The sequence below is a fragment of the Tachypleus tridentatus genome, chromosome 3 (assembly GCF_004210375.1).
Source record: "Tachypleus tridentatus isolate NWPU-2018 chromosome 3, ASM421037v1, whole genome shotgun sequence".
Taxonomy (NCBI): domain Eukaryota; kingdom Metazoa; phylum Arthropoda; class Merostomata; order Xiphosura; family Limulidae; genus Tachypleus; species Tachypleus tridentatus.
The window spans coordinates 53,550,206-53,571,348 of record NC_134827.1 but is presented as its reverse complement, the minus strand read 5'-3'; the positions used below and the strand labels follow the sequence as shown (position 1 = coordinate 53,571,348).

General features: G+C 30.3%; 1 protein-coding gene across 2 annotated transcripts in view; it reads right to left on the bottom strand.

The window, feature by feature from the left end:
• The window catches only part of PolE1 (DNA polymerase epsilon catalytic subunit 1), a 377,829-nt gene extending 357,197 nt beyond the window's left edge, over positions 1-20,632 (bottom strand). For both annotated transcript variants that reach the window (XM_076494118.1, XM_076494119.1), the window contains exons 1-11: positions 20,537-20,632; positions 19,236-19,341; positions 18,591-18,717; positions 17,422-17,640; positions 16,451-16,605; positions 15,692-15,766; positions 14,143-14,275; positions 5,916-6,023; positions 4,574-4,684; positions 3,164-3,249; positions 798-978 (exon numbers count right to left, since the gene is read on the bottom strand). In XM_076494118.1, the coding sequence (XP_076350233.1) occupies positions 798-978; positions 3,164-3,249; positions 4,574-4,684; positions 5,916-6,023; positions 14,143-14,275; positions 15,692-15,766; positions 16,451-16,605; positions 17,422-17,640; positions 18,591-18,717; positions 19,236-19,321 (1,281 nt within the window). In that variant the 5' untranslated portion in view covers positions 19,322-19,341; positions 20,537-20,632. The remainder of the gene's footprint in view (positions 1-797; positions 979-3,163; positions 3,250-4,573; positions 4,685-5,915; positions 6,024-14,142; positions 14,276-15,691; positions 15,767-16,450; positions 16,606-17,421; positions 17,641-18,590; positions 18,718-19,235; positions 19,342-20,536) is intronic.
• Positions 20,633-21,143: the final 511 nt, after the last annotated feature.

The window sequence follows — 21,143 nt, the reverse complement described above, 5'->3', positions numbered from 1 at the left end:
CTGACATCCATGCAGAGCAATATTTTAAATTAATCACTGACATCTATGCAGAGTAATATTTTAAATTAATTACTGACACCTACAGAGAGCAATATTTTATATCACAACAATAATGTAATGTAATTTTATGTAAAAATAAAATTAAAATATTGCAGCCATCATACAAACATCAAGACACAAATCATAAGGTGAGTTATTATGTAATGTGCCATGTTTTTCTGGGAAAAGTAAGACCCAAACTGTGTTGTGGTTATATTATCTAATCAGTTTGTCTCACATGCTTAATAAACCAAAAAAAAGGAGCAGATTTGGCTTCTTTAGCCGACAACATTCCACATACTTACAAACTTTTGGTGTCTGCACCCAGATGTCAAAAGGTGGTTGCTCATAAAAATAAATGTTTGTATTGTGGCTGCAATTTAAAAAAAAAATTCACTCTAAAATTACACTATATGTATATTATATATATGACTAAAAATACCTACATATATTATTATACATTTTATTACTTTTCAAGCAGGCTTACAAGCATATTAACTGAACACAAAGGTTGTATCAAACTGAATATAAAGGAACTAATACAGTAATAAATTAAGATAAACAATACATTTTTGTTTCTTTTTATGTGCTTCTATAAATCTGATACTGCTAGAGCAAAAACAGCACACTTACCATTTTCCTACCATAGTCTGCTTATGTGTTCTATGAACAACATCCTTTATTTCTGTTTTTAAAACTCTGCTGTTTAAATGAATTAAATGTTGAGTTAAAGGTAAAAGTGAAATAAAAATGCAAACCTTAGCCACAGCTTTCAAGTTCTGACTTCCAACAGGTAAATAACTGTCACGTCTCACCCAGTGGAAACAATCCATATGAATACCAGGACGGCTCAAATAATAACCCTCTCGACTACGAGAAAACCCTATTTCTTTCAACATGTCCAAACCATGAATAGTAGCACGAGCTTCCACAAAAGGCCTGAAAATTTTTATGGATTAAAAATACTGCTGGCTATCACTATAGGTGCAACAGAAACATAACAGAATAATTATATCACCATTTGTTCTTTCACTTCTAGGCAACTCTTAGAATTTAACAAATTTCATTCCACCTGCAACTGTTTAGAGACAACGTTCTTATCAGTAGGTCAACAGTTTAATAAGATTCATCAATATTTGATATTCATGGAAAATGTCTCGATCTGTGGTTTAGCAAACTTTATACATTTTGAGAATATATAGTTGATATTTTGAGCAAATTGAATTTCAATATATTTCCTCCAAATAATCACAAGCAAATAAAAATTATATTTATCATTACCAATAATCCCAAATATTTAATATTTCATTTTTCTGCAAAATATTTTGTTAAAGATCAAGATTCCTTAATCCTAAGTAAAACAAATGATCCAAATACAAAACAAATGATCCAATACAAAACAAATGATCCAATACAAAACAAATGATCCAAACACAAAACAAATGATCCAAATATAAACAAATGATCCAAATACAAAACAAATGATCCAAATACAAAACAAATGATCCAATACAAACAAATAATCCAAATACAAAACAAATGATCCAATACAAACAAATAATCCAAATACAAACAAATGATCCAAATACAAAACAAATGATCCAAATACAAAACAAATGATCCAAATACAAACAAATGATCCAAATACAAAACTAAGCAGCCTGTGAATTTCTATTGGTCAAACTTATTATTACAGACCTTTTAGTATGAAGACTATCTACTTGAAAGTTATTAAAATGGTATTCAAAGAACTACAGGGTGTTCGGAAAGTCACTGTGCAGTTTTTTAATCATATGTCATTCAGTCTATTTCAAGCCAGCAACTGATAGCGGTGTTTAGAAACAAAATAAGAAGGATCCAGGCCTGTATTGATGCCAACGGAGGTCACTTTCAACACTGCTTATAATTGTCATTCGTATTTACCTCCTGTATTCTATATTGAAACATGTCTGTTAATAAATATAAAAGTGACTTTCCAAACACCCTGTACATGCAATTTGAATCCAGTGTTTAACATTCTCAAGAGCTTAGGTAACCTGCCATTGGATGGGGTAGTTTGGTTAGAATAAACACATAATGTGTGTATTTTCTTATAGCAAAGCCACATCGGACTATCTGCTAAGCCCATCAAGGGGACTCGAACCCCTGATTTTAGTGTTTTAAATCTGTGGACATACTTCTGTACTAGCAGGGGGTCTAAACACATAATATCTGTGTTAAGCTAAATAGCTATCTATCTAGAAAATTAACCCTACATTTTAGGGTTGTAAGTTCATAAGTTGACCAGTGTTCCAATTTTATTCTTATGGGTAACATGTTTCACCTTTTAAAGACAACTCTCAGGCATTTATTTAGTTTTTAATATCAGTTTATTAGTAGTGAATGTTAAGTTTATCTTTAGTTAGAATAATTATGTTTGCTGGGTTAGCATGTGGATGTGACAGATTAAATAAACTTCTATTTTGATGAACTAAACAGTTGTCTCTTAATTCTTTTTTGTGTCCTAAATTGTTAAATTTAACAATAAGCAAAGTAGTACTTAGTATGTACAAAAAAAAAAACATTTTATAAATTTCTAACCAAGGTTTTTAAAGGCTATTAAGATCTTCAGTTTAGCCAAAAAACATTACTGAAATATAGAACTAAAAGAAAGTGTAACAGCCCATCGTTCAGCTGACGATTGTTTCTCGTATCAGAAGAAATAACTCACTAATACTTAAAGTTATTCCAATGATTTCAACAACAAAATGTTGCATTTTGACTAGGAAACAGCAAAAGCAGTACAGCACTTTACTAACACAAACAAACTTTGTCCATCAAAATAATTCATTAAGCCTGGCTAAAAGAGATGGCATTCTGTGTAAGATAGTTCACTGGGAACAAGTCATTGTAAGATTTCAAATAATTATTCAGTTTAAATGCTTTCATTCAAACCTAAATTCATGCAAATGAAAGAAACTCAACATTTAGTTTTAGGTAAAGATTTTATTAGAAAGACTTGTCTACGTACATATAGTTTTTATATGATATATGATTTATATGATTTACTTTCTGTTCATTTTGGCATTTCAATCCCCACTAGGTCCTTTTTTTACTTCAAAATTTTTATTACTTGTTCACTTACCAATCAAAAGAGTCACCATTGTAAGTCACAAACACCATAGGTTTTACTTCCACAATATGATCAAAAAAACGTTGCAAGAGCGCCATCTACAAATAAATCAATAAACTGTAATTTATATGGCAGCTAATAATATAACAAGCTGGATTAAATACTTTAAAGCTATAAATGTAAGAAAATCAAACAAAAAATTGGTGCAAAACTATTCAGAAGATAAAGTAACAATAACTAAAATAATAGTAATGTATAAATGTATTGCATACTGGAAATTCTACCTGGTAGGTAGGTATTGTACTCACAACACTCATTGTAAATATACATTCACTCTAAACCAAGAGATATATTTTTGTTTTATTCAACAGCCTATAAAGTAAAAGAAAAAACATCTGGTCTGTTGCAAATTAAACAATGATTAACCCTTTTGCAACAATTCATGGGTCAAAGGTCATGTCACACATTTGTTGACTTGGATTCAAACATTTATCGAACTACTATTTTATGAACTCATGTCACTAAGTTTGGAACCAAATTGTAGATCATAATTCAAATTTTAATATTACATATATGAATTAATTTACATATTAAATCATAACAGAAAATCATTTTGCACTCAGAATAGTAACAAAACAGACTCTATTTTCACAAATAAATCTTTAGTGACAAATCTGATTTTTAGTGTACAAAAACTTGTAATCTTTACCAAACATCTACCAAATTTTGTGAAGATATGCACACTGTATCAAAAGTCATAATGCAAATACTTAATACTTAACATGTGTAAATGTGTAGATGAACTCTGTATATCCTACAGAGCCCATAGCAAAAGGGTTAATTTTAGAAACTTTATCACAAACAGAACCTTCTAAAAAATTCCTGAGAATATATGATACTCATTACATTTACAGAAAATGTATGAAGACTATCTATAACCATCATTATGTTTGAGTTGATAGCAAAATGAAAGAAACTCACTGTCACTTTTATAAAGCACCCACAGCTTAAGCTGTAAGAAATATTTTGCAGTGTTACTGAAATTCGCACATGAACTGCCAGCTCCAAAACCAAGAGCTCTAGTACAGGACCAACCCATATAAATTTTTATCAGTTTCAAAATATAATAAAACAGTGTAATATCAATAAATAATATCATGAAATTACCCATAAGCACCTGCAAAATAATATTGGTTTAACTAAAGTTGAACACAATAATATTAGCTTAATCCACTTCCTAACTTAAATAATTAGTCATTAAAATATCTTAACATTCCAAGGTTCAGCATTCCATATGAAGTTAGCTTTAGTCTTTAAATGATTTCAAGGCAAACAAATTAGAAAAACTGTTGTAAGAAGTAAGAAAACTGTGTCATCTTGAAACTGTTATACAAGCCAATAATTTACTCTCCCTACACTTACCTCATCTGGTTCATTGAAAATTATAAATGGTCCTTCAAATTCAGGTTTCGGTGTGTATTCAAAATCTTCTACATCTGATGTAACAATATCTCTGTTTATGATCAGATAACCCTAAAAAAAAATTAATTTAATTATTCAACCCAAATTAGTCATACAATACAAAATATGAGTTAATGTAAAATAAAAGTTTATAACCTGCAAAATAAATTAATTTCATAAAGTGATACTGATGATGCAAAACCTGAATTTCACAAAGTGATACTGATGATGATGCAAAACCCGAATTTCACAAAGTGATACTGATGATGATGCAAAACCTGAATTTCACAAAGTGATACTGATGATGATGCAAAACCTGAATTTCACAAAGTGATACTGATGATGATGCAAAACCTGAATTTCACAAAGTGATACTGATGATGATGCAAAACCTGAATTTCACAGTGATGCTGATGATGATGCAAAACCTGAATTTCACAAAGTGATACTGATGATGATGCAAAACCTGAATTTCACAAAGTGATACTGATGATGATGCAAAACCTCAATTTCACAAAGTGATACTGATGATGATGCAAAACCTCAATTTCACAAAGTGATACTGATGATGATGCAAAACCTGAATTTCACAAAGTGATGCTGATGATGATGCAAAACCTGAATTTCACAAAGTGATACTGATGATAATGTACAACCTGAATTTCACAAAGTGATACTGATGATGATGCAAAACCTGAATTTCACAGTGATACTGATGATGATGCAAAACCTGAATTTCACAAAATGTCAAGTTTTGCCTTTATTTTCTCCAACACTTTGAACTTCAAGCTCAATCCATGTTCCAAAACTACAAATAAAAATATTTGTTATTTTAAACTTTTTTGTTAATTTGGGAACCCTTTCATGCATATGACTTGGGGGCTACTCACTCCTTAAACATTTAACACAACTTACAAAGAGGTTCAAGAAATGACTCCCAACATGGCTTCCTTCCAATGAAACAAGTCAGTTGTATCCTTCTGAGTAATACTAGATTTCTAAATCTGATTTTCTCTCAGACAATAAACATCCAAATTAAAATATTATAAATACAAATTACAATAATATTATCCCTAGTGAGACCAAAATATCAACACTATTTGAAAATGTCAACAATTTGAAAAAGGATGAATGAAAACAAATCGAAATGAAGAATATTCCCTTTATAAATTAAAGTTGTTGTTTGTTTTCCTTCATTCTTCTAAAGTTCTTACAATTATTGCAAAACGTTAACAACGTCAATATTTTAGTTTATGTTGCTGTAACATTAAAAGGTCATTAAGAAAAATCTCCAAAACCTCACCTGTCCATCAATCATATAAGATATCATCATTATCTGGTCAGTATTGGCATCGGGAAACTTCAGAGGAAGTTTGGTTGTTTCTATATCATATGCCAGGACAATTAAGTCCTAAGGAAGAGAAAAAACTCATCAAATCCTTTGTAAAAGATTAATTTTTATCTTTAACTGTGAAAACCAGCACAGCACCCAGATTTGGTTATATGTGGGAATTAGTTTTACATGTTGTTAACCACAGAGGTATTAAAACAGTTTTGAATCTTGAGACTTACAGCTGAGCCACTGGGAGTGGGTGAGAACCATTTAGTTTAAGTTCTTATATTTTTAACTACCGAGTTTCAGTGAACTGGACATGTTTCAACCATTATTAAAACAGAAATAACAGTTGTGATGATGGTTCACTTGGAATATCTCTGGATAACTATCAGTTTTGAGGACATCAGAACCAGTCTGTGGTCTGAGGCCACATCAGAAAAGAAAAAAACAAGACAAAAGTAATTTATAAAAAGCTCGACTAGAGAAAATTTCATTAAAATAAGACTTTAATTATAAAATTTAACACAACTTGTAAAGTAATTTAACAACATTTACTCATCTCTATCTTCTGAGATGTTACTAATTTAAATATTCACATTTGTTTGATAATTGAGAGCACAAACAATTAATAACTGAAGCCTCCAACCCATCTCTGATAATCTGAGACTATCACCCCATAGTTGATAAATGGGGCTATCACACAATTTCTGATAAGTTAAAGCTACTAACCAATTACTGATATTTGAATAAAGGTTTTTTCAAGAGTAAGGGAATATTAATTCTCACAATGCATCAGTGACATATTGTTTCTTTTACCTAACTGTTTATACATATACTTACTGATTATTTGTATCTCATGATAAATTTAGATTTATTCTGAGCAACATCAATTCTCTGACACAACAAACTCAAACTTATGTTTAGTATCATAATATGTACAAAAGTTTATTTTTTTCCGATTTCATGATTAGTGTATGATACGTCATTGTGTTAATATAAAGTGCATTTTAAGTATCTATTCACTTCCTAACAAAATAAAACTTTGAGATCATTTTCAAAATAATTGGCATGCAACTTATTATTATAATAAATTTTAATTTTTTATCAAATGTTATTGTAAAAAAAAAGCCTAAGAATAAGTTTGTATAACTAATGTAATGTTTGGGACAACAACATGGGACCTGTTGGTCCATCTTTGCAATTCCACACTCTAAACTAACTTAAAAACAAATAAACCTAAGTCTAGCACTTATCATTAATACACTTATCAAGTTTTTTCTGAAACACATTTAAGTTCACTGACTTTATAACATCTGAAGGCAACCCTTCCCAAAGGCCAAACCACTCTATTAGAAAAATAAAACTGTCTTAACTGAAGATGACTCCGACCGTGCCTAAATTTATATACTTGTCATCTCTAGTCCTTCTATTCTTGCTGTGAAATATGTAAAAGGATGATGCAGCAACACAACTGATTCCCGTTACAACCTCAAATATATCCTTCCTAACTCTTCTCTTTTCAAGAGAAAACAACTCGAAAAAATTTCAGCCTCTCCTCGTACGACAACTCAGGCACTATTTTAATAACCTTTCTCTGAACCATTTTCAATAATTCAATGTCCTTCCTCAGGTGATGAGCCTAAGACTGAACACAATATTCCAAATGTGGCCTCACCAGTGATGAAATTATAACCTCTTTAGACTGGTATTCAATATTTCTGTAGATACAATCTACAATTGTACTTGCCCTGCAACTAGAAACAGCTTGGATCAATTAAAAGGCTGATAAACCATTACACCAAGATTATTTTATTTCATAACACCATTAAGGTTATTTCTGCCATATCACTAGCAACAACACACCAGATTCTTTTATTTTATAACACTATTAAGGTTATTTCTGCCATATCACTAACAACAACACATCAGATTCTTTTATTTCATAACACTATTAAGGTTATTTCTGACATATCACTAACAACAACACACAAGATTCTTTTATTTCATAACACTATTAAGGTTATTTCTGACATATCACTAGCAACAACACACAAGATTCTTTTATTTCATAACACTATTAAGGTTATTTCTGCCATGTCACTAACAACAACACACCAGATTCTTTTATTTTATAACACTATTAAGGTTATTTCTGCCATATCACTAGCAACAACACACAAGATTCTTTTATTTCATAACACTATTAAGGTTATTTCTGCCATGTCACTAACAACAACACACCAGATTCTTTTGTTTCATAACACTATTAAGGTTATTTCTGCCATATCACTAGCAACAACACACAAGATTCTTTTATTTCATAACACTATTAAGGTTATTTCTGCCATGTCACTAACAACAACACACCAGATTCTTTTTATTTTATAACACTATTAAGGTTATTTCTGCCATATCACTAACAACAACACACCAGATTCTTTTATTTCATAACACTATTAAGGTTATTTCTGACATATCACTAACGACAACACACAAGATTCTTTTATTTCATAACACTATTAAGGTTATTTCTGCCATATCACTAGCAACAACACACAAGATTCTTTTATTTCATAACACTATTAAGGTTATTTCTGCCATGTCACTAACAACAACACACCAGATTCTTTTATTTTATAACACTATTAAGGTTATTTCTGCCATATCACTAGCAACAACACACAAGATTCTTTTATTTCATAACACTATTAAGGTTATTTCTGCCATGTCACTAACAACAACACACCAGATTCTTTTATTTCATAACACTATTAAGGTTATTTCTGCCATGTCACTAACAACAACACACCAGTTTGTTTTATTTTATAACACTATTAGGTTATTTCTGCCATATCACTAACAACAACACACCAGATTCTTTTATTTCATAACACTATTAAGGTTATTTCTACCATATCACTAGCAACAACACACCAGATTCTTTTATTTCATAACACTATTAAGGTTATTTCTGACATATCACTAGCAACAACACACCAGATTCTTTTATTTCATAACACTATTAAGGTTATTTCTGCCATATCACTAGCAACAACACACCAGATTCTTTTTCTTTCATAACACTATTAAGGTTATTTCTGCCATATCACTAGCAACAACACACCAGATTCTTTTAGCAACAACACACCAGATTCTTTCATAACACTATTAAGGTTATTTCTGCCATATCACTAGCAACAACACACCAAATTCTTTTATTTCATAACACTATTAAGGTTATTTCTGACATATCACTAGCAACAACACACCAGTTTGTTTTATTTTATAACACTATTAGGTTATTTCTGCCATATCACTAACAACAACACACCAGATTCTTTTATTTCATAACACTATTAAGGTTATTTCTGCCATATCACTAGCAACAACACACCAGATTCTTTTATTTCATAAAACTATTAAAGTTATTTCTGCCATATCACTAGCAACAACACACCAGATTCTTTTATTTCATAACACTATTAAGGTTATTTCTGACATATCACTAGCAACAACACATCAGATTCTTTTATTTCATAACACTATTAAGGTTATTTCTGACATATCACTAGCAACAACACACAAGATTCTTTTATTTCATAACACTATTAAGGTTATTTCTGCCATGTCACTAACAACAACACACCAGATTCTTTTATTTTATAACACTATTAAGGTTATTTCTGCCATATCACTAGCAACAACACACAAGATTCTTTTATTTCATAACACTATTAAGGTTATTTCTGCCATGTCACTAACAACAACACACCAGATTCTTTTATTTCATAACACTATTAAGGTTATTTCTGCCATATCACTAGCAACAACACACAAGATTCTTTTATTTCATAACACTATTAAGGTTATTTCTGCCATGTCACTAACAACAACACACCAGATTCTTTTATTTTATAACACTATTAAGGTTATTTCTGCCATATCACTAACAACAACACACCAGATTCTTTTATTTCATAACACTATTAAGGTTATTTCTGACATATCACTAACGACAACACACAAGATTCTTTTATTTCATAACACTATTAAGGTTATTTCTGCCATATCACTAGCAACAACACACAAGATTCTTTTATTTCATAACACTATTAAGGTTATTTCTGCCATGTCACTAACAACAACACACCAGATTCTTTTATTTTATAACACTATTAAGGTTATTTCTGCCATATCACTAGCAACAACACACAAGATTCTTTTATTTCATAACACTATTAAGGTTATTTCTGCCATGTCACTAACAACAACACACCAGATTCTTTTATTTCATAACACTATTAAGGTTATTTCTGCCATGTCACTAACAACAACACACCAGTTTGTTTTATTTTATAACACTATTAGGTTATTTCTGCCATATCACTAACAACAACACACCAGATTCTTTTATTTCATAACACTATTAAGGTTATTTCTACCATATCACTAGCAACAACACACCAGATTCTTTTATTTCATAACACTATTAAGATTATTTCTGACATATCACTAGCAACAACACACCAGATTCTTTTATTTCATAACACTATTAAGGTTGTTTCTGCCATATCACTAGCAACAACACACCAGATTCTTTTATTTCATAACACTATTAAGGTTATTTCTGCCATATCACTAGCAACAACACACCAGATTCTTTTATTTCATAACACTATTAAGGTTATTTCTGCCATATCACTAGCAACAACACACCAAATTCTTTTATTTCATAACACTATTAAGGTTATTTCTGACATATCACTAGCAACAACACACCAGTTTGTTTTATTTTATAACACTATTAGGTTATTTCTGCCATATCACTAACAACAACACACCAGATTCTTTTATTTCATAACACTATTAAGGTTATTTCTGCCATATCACTAGCAACAACACACCAGATTCTTTTATTTCATAAAACTATTAAAGTTATTTCTGCCATATCACTAGCAACAACACACCAGATTCTTTTATTTCATAACACTATTAAGGTTATTTCTGACATATCACTAGCAACAACACATCAGATTCTTTTATTTCATAACACTATTAAGGTTATTTCTGCCATATCACTAACAACAACACACAAGATTCTTTTATTTCATAACACTATTAAGGTTATTTCTGCCATATCACTAACAACAACACATCAGATTCTTTTATTTCATAACACTATTAAGGTTATTTCTGCCATATCACTAGCAACAACACACCAATTCTTTTATTTCATAACACTATTAAGGTTATTTCTGACATATCACTAGCAACAACACACCAGATTCTTTTATTTCATAACACTATTAAGGATATTTCTGGCATATCACTAACAACAACACATCAGATTCTTTTATTTCATAACACTTAAGGTTATTTCTGCCATATCACTAACAACAACACACAAGATTCTTTTATTTCATAACACTATTAAGGTTATTTCTACCATATCACTAACAACAACACACCAGATTCTTTTATTTCATAACACTATTAAGGTTATTTCTGCCATATCACTAGCAACAACACACAAGATTCTTTTATTTCATAACACTATTAAGGTTATTTCTGCCATGTCACTAACAACAACACACCAGATTCTTTTATTTTATAACACTATTAAGGTTATTTCTGCCATATCACTAGCAACAACACACCAGATTCTTTTATTTCATAACACTATTAAGGTTATTTCTGCCATATCACTAACAACAACACACAAGATTCTTTTATTTCATAACACTATTAAGGTTATTTCTGCCATATCACTAGCAACAACACACAAGATTCTTTTATTTCATAACACTATTAAGGTCATTTCTGCCATGTCACTAACAACAACACACCAGATTCTTTTATTTTATAACACTATTAAGGTTATTTCTGCCATATCACTAGCAACAACACACAAGATTCTTTTATTTCATAACACTATTAAGGTTATTTCTGCCATGTCACTAACAACAACACACCAGATTCTTTTATTTCATAACACTATTAAGGTTATTTCTGCCATATCACTAGCAACAACACACAAGATTCTGTTATTTCATAACACTATTAAGGTTATTTCTGCCATGTCACTAACAACAACACACCAGTTTGTTTTATTTTATAACACTATTAGGTTATTTCTGCCATATCACTAACAACAACACACCAGATTCTTTTATTTCATAACACTATTAAGGTTATTTCTACCATATCACTAGCAACAACACACCAGATTCTTTTATTTCATAACACTATTAAGATTATTTCTGACATATCACTAGCAACAACACACCAGATTCTTTTATTTCATAACACTATTAAGGTTATTTCTGACATATCACTAACAACAACACATCAGATTCTTTTATTTCATAACACTATTAAGGTTATTTCTGCCATATCACTAGCAACAACACACCAAATTCTTTTATTTCATAACACTATTAAGGTTATTTCTGACATATCACTAGCAACAACACACCAGTTTGTTTTATTTTATAACACTATTAAGGTTATTTCTGACATATCACTAGCAACAACACATCAGATTCTTTTATTTCATAAGACTATTAAGGTTATTTCTGCCATATCACTAACAACAACACATCAGATTCTTTTATTTCATAACACTATTAAGGTTATTTCTGCCATATCACTAGCAACAACACACCAGATTCTTTTATTTCATAACACTATTAAGGTTATTTCTGACATATCACTAGCAACAACACACCAAATTCTTTTATTTCATAACACTATTAAGGATATTTCTGGCATATCACTAACAACAACACATCAGATTCTTTTATTTCATAACACTATTAAGGTTATTTCTGCCATATCACTAACAACAACACACAAGATTCTTTTATTTCATAACACTATTAAGGTTATTTCTACCATATCACTAACAACAACACACCAGATTCTTTTATTTCATAACACTATTAATGATATTTCTGGCATATCACTAACAACAACACATCAGATTCTTTTATTTCATAACACTATTAAGGTTATTTCTGCCATATCACTAACAACAACACACAAGATTCTTTTATTTTATAACACTATTAAGGTTATTTCTGCCATATCACTAACAACAACACATCAGATTCTTTTATTTCATAACACCATTAAGGTTGTTTCTGCCATATCACTAACAACAACACACCAGATTCTTTTATTTCGTAACACTATTAAGGTTATTTCTGCCATATCACTAGCAACAACACACCAGATTCATTTATTTCATAACACTATTAAGGTTATTTCTGCCATATCACTAACAACAACACACCAGATTATTTCATTCCATAACACTATTAAGGTCATTACCATCTAAATTGTACTTATAGTTCAAATTATAATAAGTCACATGTGTTATCTTACATTCATCATAATTAAAACCCATCTGCTATTTGTTTGTCCAACTCAATAAATGATGTAAATCCTGTTGTAAATTAGCAGCATCTTCCTCACAGCATCCAGGATCTTAATATTATCAGTAAATATGATGAACCTTTCCTTCCTCTGTGTTACTGATGTAAATTAAAAAGACAAATGTCCTGAGAGTGAACCTTAAGATAAGTGACATTAAAACAGTTTGACTGAACTCCATTTCTAACAACTCACTGATTTATTCCATTCAGCTACCCTTGTATACAACTTCATATTTTCCACACCTACAGAGATGATTGTTTTTACTGGCCTTTAATGTGGCACATTATCATATGCTTTCTGAAAATCCACATACACGAAAACTACATGCTCATCTGCATCAGCAGTAACCTTTTCAAAGAGTGTCAAAAGATTTGTCAGGCAAGATTTTCCCTTGATGAAAACATGTTCAAAACTCAATGAAACTTTGTTAAATAACTTTTAACAGACATTCCATAACTTTTCACACAAATGAAGTAAGACTAATGGGTCTATAATTATTGGGACAATTTTTATCACTTCCCTTGAAAAGAGGAGCTACATTAGATAATTTCCAATCCTCCGGTACCTGATCACTCTTCAATGGCTGACAGTAGTCTGATGAGATAAGTGCCATACATTTTTGATCTTCCAGTTAATGAATATTTTATAACATAACTAATTACAAAACAAACTTTCATGTCAGCTATATATTAACAATGAAGTTTGTTACTTTCATACTAATTCAAGTTTCTGACAATCTAAACATTATTCCACTCACAGGCATCTGCAACAGGTCCTCTCGTCTCTTGATCTCGGGTGGGTCATTGCCTTTTCCTTTAACCGAATACCAATGTCCAACAAAAATCTTCTTATCGATCGAAACACGCACGTGATAAGGAACATCATATTCTCTGGAAAGTTATTCAAAACACCACAAAATTAGCAAAGGATTATCTTTTAATTTTAAAATTATTCAAATGTATATTTTTTGTATATAATAATAAATAGTTAAATGTAAAGTAGAACACTATGACAACCACAAGTAATAATTATAAACAGAACATTAACAATAGCCTTAAAACATCATAAAAAAATGAAATTTTAATTCTGAACTAATCCATCTGGTGCTGACCTACTGGTTCTTTATAACCTTTAAATTCCACAAACAACTATGGTTCACATCTGTTTTGTAACCCTCCTAAAAACTTCATGACCAACCCTAATCAGGACAACTGATTTAAATACCTCAGAGAATAATTTTTACAATTCACAAATGTCTGAATACACGAGATAAAAGTTCATACTATAAAACCTATTTTACACTAAAAATCAAAGTTCTAAATCAAGTACAACAGAACATAAAATGGCTTCATCTAGTTTTATTGGGAAAGCATCTTCACAATTAGTTTTGACAACTGTCGTTCATTAAGGTACACATTTTACAAATTTGAAATACAAGTTAAAATAGTAGTTGGCCATGGGAGTGAGGGAAGGAGAGAACATTGTTCACTGGACATGTGGAACCTCAGAGCCACTGACTTGAATACCACTTTCAGGTAAAAGTTGTATTACATAATATTTATTTTATTACAATTCAGAATTCAACTTTCTTAAATGTGAAATACAAAGCAATAACAATATTAGTTCTTCAGTTGATGAAACACAAAAATGAAATCCTGTGAATATACTTCCAAAGTTCTATTAGCCTCCCATATATAAAAAACACGGCTGATTATTTCCCATATATAAAAAACAGGGGTGATTATTTCCCATATATATTAAAACATGGGTCATTATTTCCCATATATATTAAAACATGGGTCATTATTTCCCACATATAAAAACATGGGTCATTATTTCCCACATATAAAAACATGGGTCATTATTTCCCACATATAAAAAACATGGGTCATTATTTCCCATATATAAAAAACATGGGTCATTATTTCCCATATATAAAAAACACGGGTCATTATTTCTGATATATAAAAACATGGGTCATTATTTCCCACATATAAAAAATATGGGTCATTATTTCTGATATATAAAAAACATGGGTCATTATGAAATGTGCTTTGATGTTCAATATGTTTGATCAGCTGCAAACAACACTGTTTAACTGAGAAACCAGATACAATCATTATCATTCTGTTAATAATGTTGTATCACAAACCTTCAATGAACAAATCACACATCTTCAGCTGGGATGTAATACACAACTGTTATTAGTGTTACTGTAATTTGATATCGTAGAATTTACTCATTAATAGATCACACTTTACCAGCCTCACAGTTGCATACAGTGAGATCTGATTTCAGTTTCTTACCTTATGTCAATAATATTTTCCATCTGATCTGTCAGCTTCTTAGAATGTTCACTATGCACACCTTCTGACAAAGAACTGAAAAAAATATTGTAATAGCTACGATACAGAACTGTTATTTTTGTGTTAAATCAGAACAATATGTAACAAGTAAACTATTGAAGCATTATGAGATATGCTTTAAAATGATCCCTTGTTGTCTTACGTGTTTGGGGGAGTGATGGGGTTAGCACATTTATAACACAGGTGAGCACAAAACATTAAAAAAATGAAAGTTGATGAAGAAGTCAGTTCTTGAATCACTTCAGTAGACTTGAGTCCAAGAATTTAAGCTTAAAAAACACTTTAGAAATCACACATAATTATTAACTATTACAGTATTTGTTCTTTTGTAAAACTACAAAAGGCTTTTACCATAACAATAAGCACATTTAAAACACATTTCATCAAACTTAAAAACAATTTTTTTCTTTTGTTCAAATATTCACATGAACGTCATTCACTACATCGTCTAATTTCATCCGCAAAGTTTCAAAAGTATGTTGCAAACTGTAAGAAATAAATGTTCTTTTTTGTTTAATTTTACATATCAGTATTTTTACAGAAGCACCTGGTTAATTAAAAGCTCCTAATCAAAATCTGTAACAATAAAATATGAGTATGTCCCTTAAAAATGTTTTAAACATAATTCTACACAAAGTACTTTTTAACAGATATACTGGTGTCATTTTTCAATCTTTATGTAATAAACAAAAGAATCACCTTGATAACATCTGCACATATGCTGAAGATGTCTTCTCTCTCTCTCGATTTTTCTTTACAGCTGGAAAAATTTCTTTACGTATTTTTGTCAAATCCGTAACAGTAAGAAACGACAACTTCAGATAATTAGCCTTGAGGCCCACCAAATGGTTTGGCTATTTATAAAAAAAAAGCATATTTTTTTCCAATTAAAAAACTGATAAAAAACCGACAACGTACACTTTTTTTATTTTTCTCTTAAGCTGAAATTACTTTGTAATATTAAAACTGTGATTATATTATCTTTAAATTATCCATGTAAAAAAACTAACAAAACGTGCATTATTGGAATTTCAAGCATAATAAACAGAATATATCTCTTGCCTGTTTCAATAATAAACATCAAAATTGAAATCCATTCCAGTAAAAAAAGTAAATAATAGTACCCGATCACAACCAAAACTCTATGAAACAACGCACTTGCTTTCAAACACTTAACTCCCCATTGGCACGGTGGAACCTCTGCGGACTCACAGCTCTAGAATCCGGTGTTCGATACCCGTGATGGGCAGAGCACGGATAGTCAGTTATGTAGCTTTGTGCCTAATCACAGACATCAACATTTCACACTTAGAAAAGTGTACAAGAGTGCTCAAAGATTGCTTTAGAATTTTCAGTGGTCTATTGTTGTCCCTTATTCTGAACTAAAAGTCCAGAGAGAAGTTAATGAACGACCAAACTTTGGACTTTTTCAGGATGTAAGTTACGAGAGCTCAAAGAACTAAGATGTTTAACAAGTTGAAAATATCTACATTACAAGTTTTCTGGTATAAAAGTGTTGACTGACAAAAACTTGTCAAATGAAAGACATTTGTAATATAATTTAACCAGGTCCTCTTTCCACTTGTTTATACATCATAATGTTCAACTTGCTGATTTTAATTTTCCATCTGCCTTATAAAACTACTCAAAATCCATTCTGTCTGTCTTACCAAATCCAAGTCTTCTTTTTGAACTTGTTCCACTCGGCTGATACTACCTGCAAATTTACGTGTGAGAAAAGATACGACTTCCTGTTCACAATCTTTTTTTGTGGCTAGATAAAAGTATGGTTTAAAAGGAAAGGACACTTTAAATCGATTTCCATCTTCTTCCACGAAATAGTAGTCCACAGCACTTATAAGTCTTTTGTCTTCGTCCAGTAGCTCTGTCTGAAATTAAAACAATTCCATTAAAAATTGTGAATGTAACGAGATTATTAATGTATAATTTATCAAGTGTGTGGAAAATTAAACAGAAAAAAATTATTCCCACTTAGTTTGTTTTGTGTTTCTTTCATGTGGCCTGACCAGCAACCAACATATTACTTGTGTTAGGTATTTAACAAACAGTATCAATTTTTTTTTTCTGTCACATACCTTTAAATTAACCCTCAAAAGTGAGAGTTAACCAATAAAACTTCAGTATATTTAATACATTTTAGTAATTTTCACACATTAAAAAATTATTTTAACTCAGGTATGAATAGTTAAATAAACTCTGGCTGTTCAGCACTGTCAGGATTTGTCTGCAACTTGTTGGCTATAAATTTCCACAATAAACAAACAGTACACAGTACACTTATTTTAAGATAATACATCAAAACAAGCCAAATGTATGTATAAATATCTGGTACACTATTGGTTATTCCAGTGGTATCTAGAGCATTAAATAATTGTCCCATTTTTGACAAAGTCCACACAGGCTGGTTCAATTATTTTAGAACACAACTTCACTTGGCAAATTATTTCTTCTCTATTCTGTTATTACCATACAATCTGTGATAATTCTCTTTGGAAATCCCCACTATAAGCTCACTATCTATCTAACTTTCTATATTTTATTCAATCTACATTTTGGATGTATATGTATAGTATGACCAAGGCCTAGAGTGTTCTACACAATAAACAATATTATGATGTAATAATACTTAATCATAATGGTGAGCAAAACTAAGAATGTTCTAGTAACAAGCATCAATTCACAACACCAGAACTACACAGCATATGATTTATAGTCAGGTACTTAAACAAATATGGAAACTTTCACTTTCAAAAATAGCTAAATGTAATGCAGACACTATACAAACTATGTAAATCATAACAGTCTGATAAATACTTACAGGGTGAATATTAACAAGCCATCCAACTCGCTCAATAGGCTCCCGGTGACGATTAAATCCAAACTTAGAATCTATTTCATTGTGAAATAGTGAATATTTTAACCTTTTCTCAGAGTTGTCATCTCGGCTGGAAATGAAAACCATGTAATCGAAAAACGTAACTTCCAAATACAGAACCATGTTATCTAAAACACATAACCTCCAAATACAGGAAAACTTGAAGGTTAAAATCTATGAAAACTATGTACTTTTAGAAATTTAAGAACAATCTCTAAAACTGACGTACAACAATATTTTGTAAAAAACAACTCACTGTTTTCATAAATAAATAAAGTTAAGGTTTTTAATGAAAAATTGCTAAACTGTCTCAAAATGTTTATTTTAAACATTGGCAACCATCAAACTATTGGAAATCAAGATGCCTAAAAAAACTGTTAAAAATTACTTTAAAATGGTTTTATTTTCCTCTTAAGTTTTTTTCTTCTAAATTAGTAATTAATTATAGGAATTAAAATGAAAGTCAATGAAAAATTCAGTTAACTTTATTTTTATAAAGTGTTTATAATTATTTATTTTTACATTTAGTTACTGCATTAAACATATTCATTAAATATTTATAACTGTGTTTTAAGTCATAAAATTCACCTAAAGTTTGCTTCTCCATCACCACTGCTGTGATCTTTTGGTTTCCACCTATCTGATTTAAATTTCCCTGATTTTTGTAGCACCATTTCATTTAGTTCCTAAGCACCTATAAAACATATTGATTACAAAAAATGAAAAAATACTATTGACCAAATTATCAAACTCAAATTCAAAACAGACTTCTTGAGTACTCTGAAAGATAGTTTTATTTAATCTTTGCAAATGATGGTACTGTTAATAAACATTTTGGGAAATTACAATTTTCTCTGTTGTCATATTAAAAATATACCAGAACAAAAAGATCCTTTAAAACCCAAGACAATTTCAGTAAATAAACAAAATGGTGATTACATGTGTTGGAATAACTTATTTGTAAACTGAAAACACTCGGATGTTAAGTAGAACAGTTTTTATAATTTCATAATATCTTAAACTACTTTAATGTTGTTAGTTCTTTGATAGAGGAAACTACAAATCGCAATGATGGTGATAATCCAATGCCTAAAATAATGACTGCTCAGGATTAAAAAGCATGATGAAATTTCTAAAAACAAGAGGATATTACAAGATGTGGTTAGTGACCAAAAAGGTGCCAATGAGTGCTCCAGTTCAGTTGGAGTTATTGCATCTGTTCTGTTACTTAGTTGCTCAGTGAGTTGAGTGTTTAATGACCAAATCTAAGTTAGGTGTGGGTAATTTAATTTCTGTTAAAATGTTGTTCTTACATAAAGTATAAGTGATGATAGCCTGTAGCATATTATAATGAAAAAATAAACTAATTCTTTTTCATTACATGGACTGGAGTTGGAATTATTTTTTCCCAAATAATTCTAAATAATATGCCTAACATTGGAACATGATGCAAGAATAACTGTCCAGCAACAACAAAATATAATCAGAATTCAACAGATAATACGCTAGACCTGTGTCATGGAATCAGAAGGCCATTCAGTCTACTCACTGAACATTTATTCCACTACAAAATTCAGACGTGAATTATTTTTCATAGAAATAAAACAAAAAATAAATGAATAAAAACATAAGTAATTTAGTATAAACACTGTCATACGTCGAATGGTGCTTATTTTATGGACATACGATTTGCAAACGTCAGTAAACTACTTCTAAACCAATTCTAACAATAATACCATCACAGTATCAACACCGGTTACTACAGCACAAATACGATAATTTACACTAAAGCGATAAATTCAAATCCTGGATAAATTTCATAAAACATAATCAACAAAATAGAAAACGTAAAATAATGTAGATTTTTTTCGTATTGTTTACTCACTTACCAATAATCTTTTAAACCGAAAACTTCAGTTACAAAAACTAGCACGTTAACACTCAAACCGTAAGTAAAACACGTATTTCTAACTGGCGGGAAAAACTTTGATTTGTTTACGGTTCAACAATAGTTAGGAAAAATAACTAAAGGTAGCGTAATAAATTTGTATAATTTTTTTTAACGTGGAATTCCTCAGATGATGAAAAAAAAATTAAAGTGTATAAATAAATCAAATATTAAACAACAAACAGAAAAATAAGTAAAGCCAAATAATCTAAGTATAATTTATCGTCTCTTTACGATTTCCAATTAAAATACGATTACATTTCTCTTACCAAAAGCCAGTATATGCCAATAAAAAGACATTTGAAATACATTGATATCAGTATGATGGTGAAATAATACTACAGCATCAATATACAGTCACACATGGGCTCAAAATTTCGAATTGCGATTTTGTAGCAACGTAATAAGAATAATAAATCATCGAATTGACAATCTAAAACATCAACTGCCATCACGCACGATCTCTCTAACACAACGAATTAAGTATGATGAACAAGTTATATAGTGGATTAAAAATTAGTATATTCTAATTTTATTAACACCATACT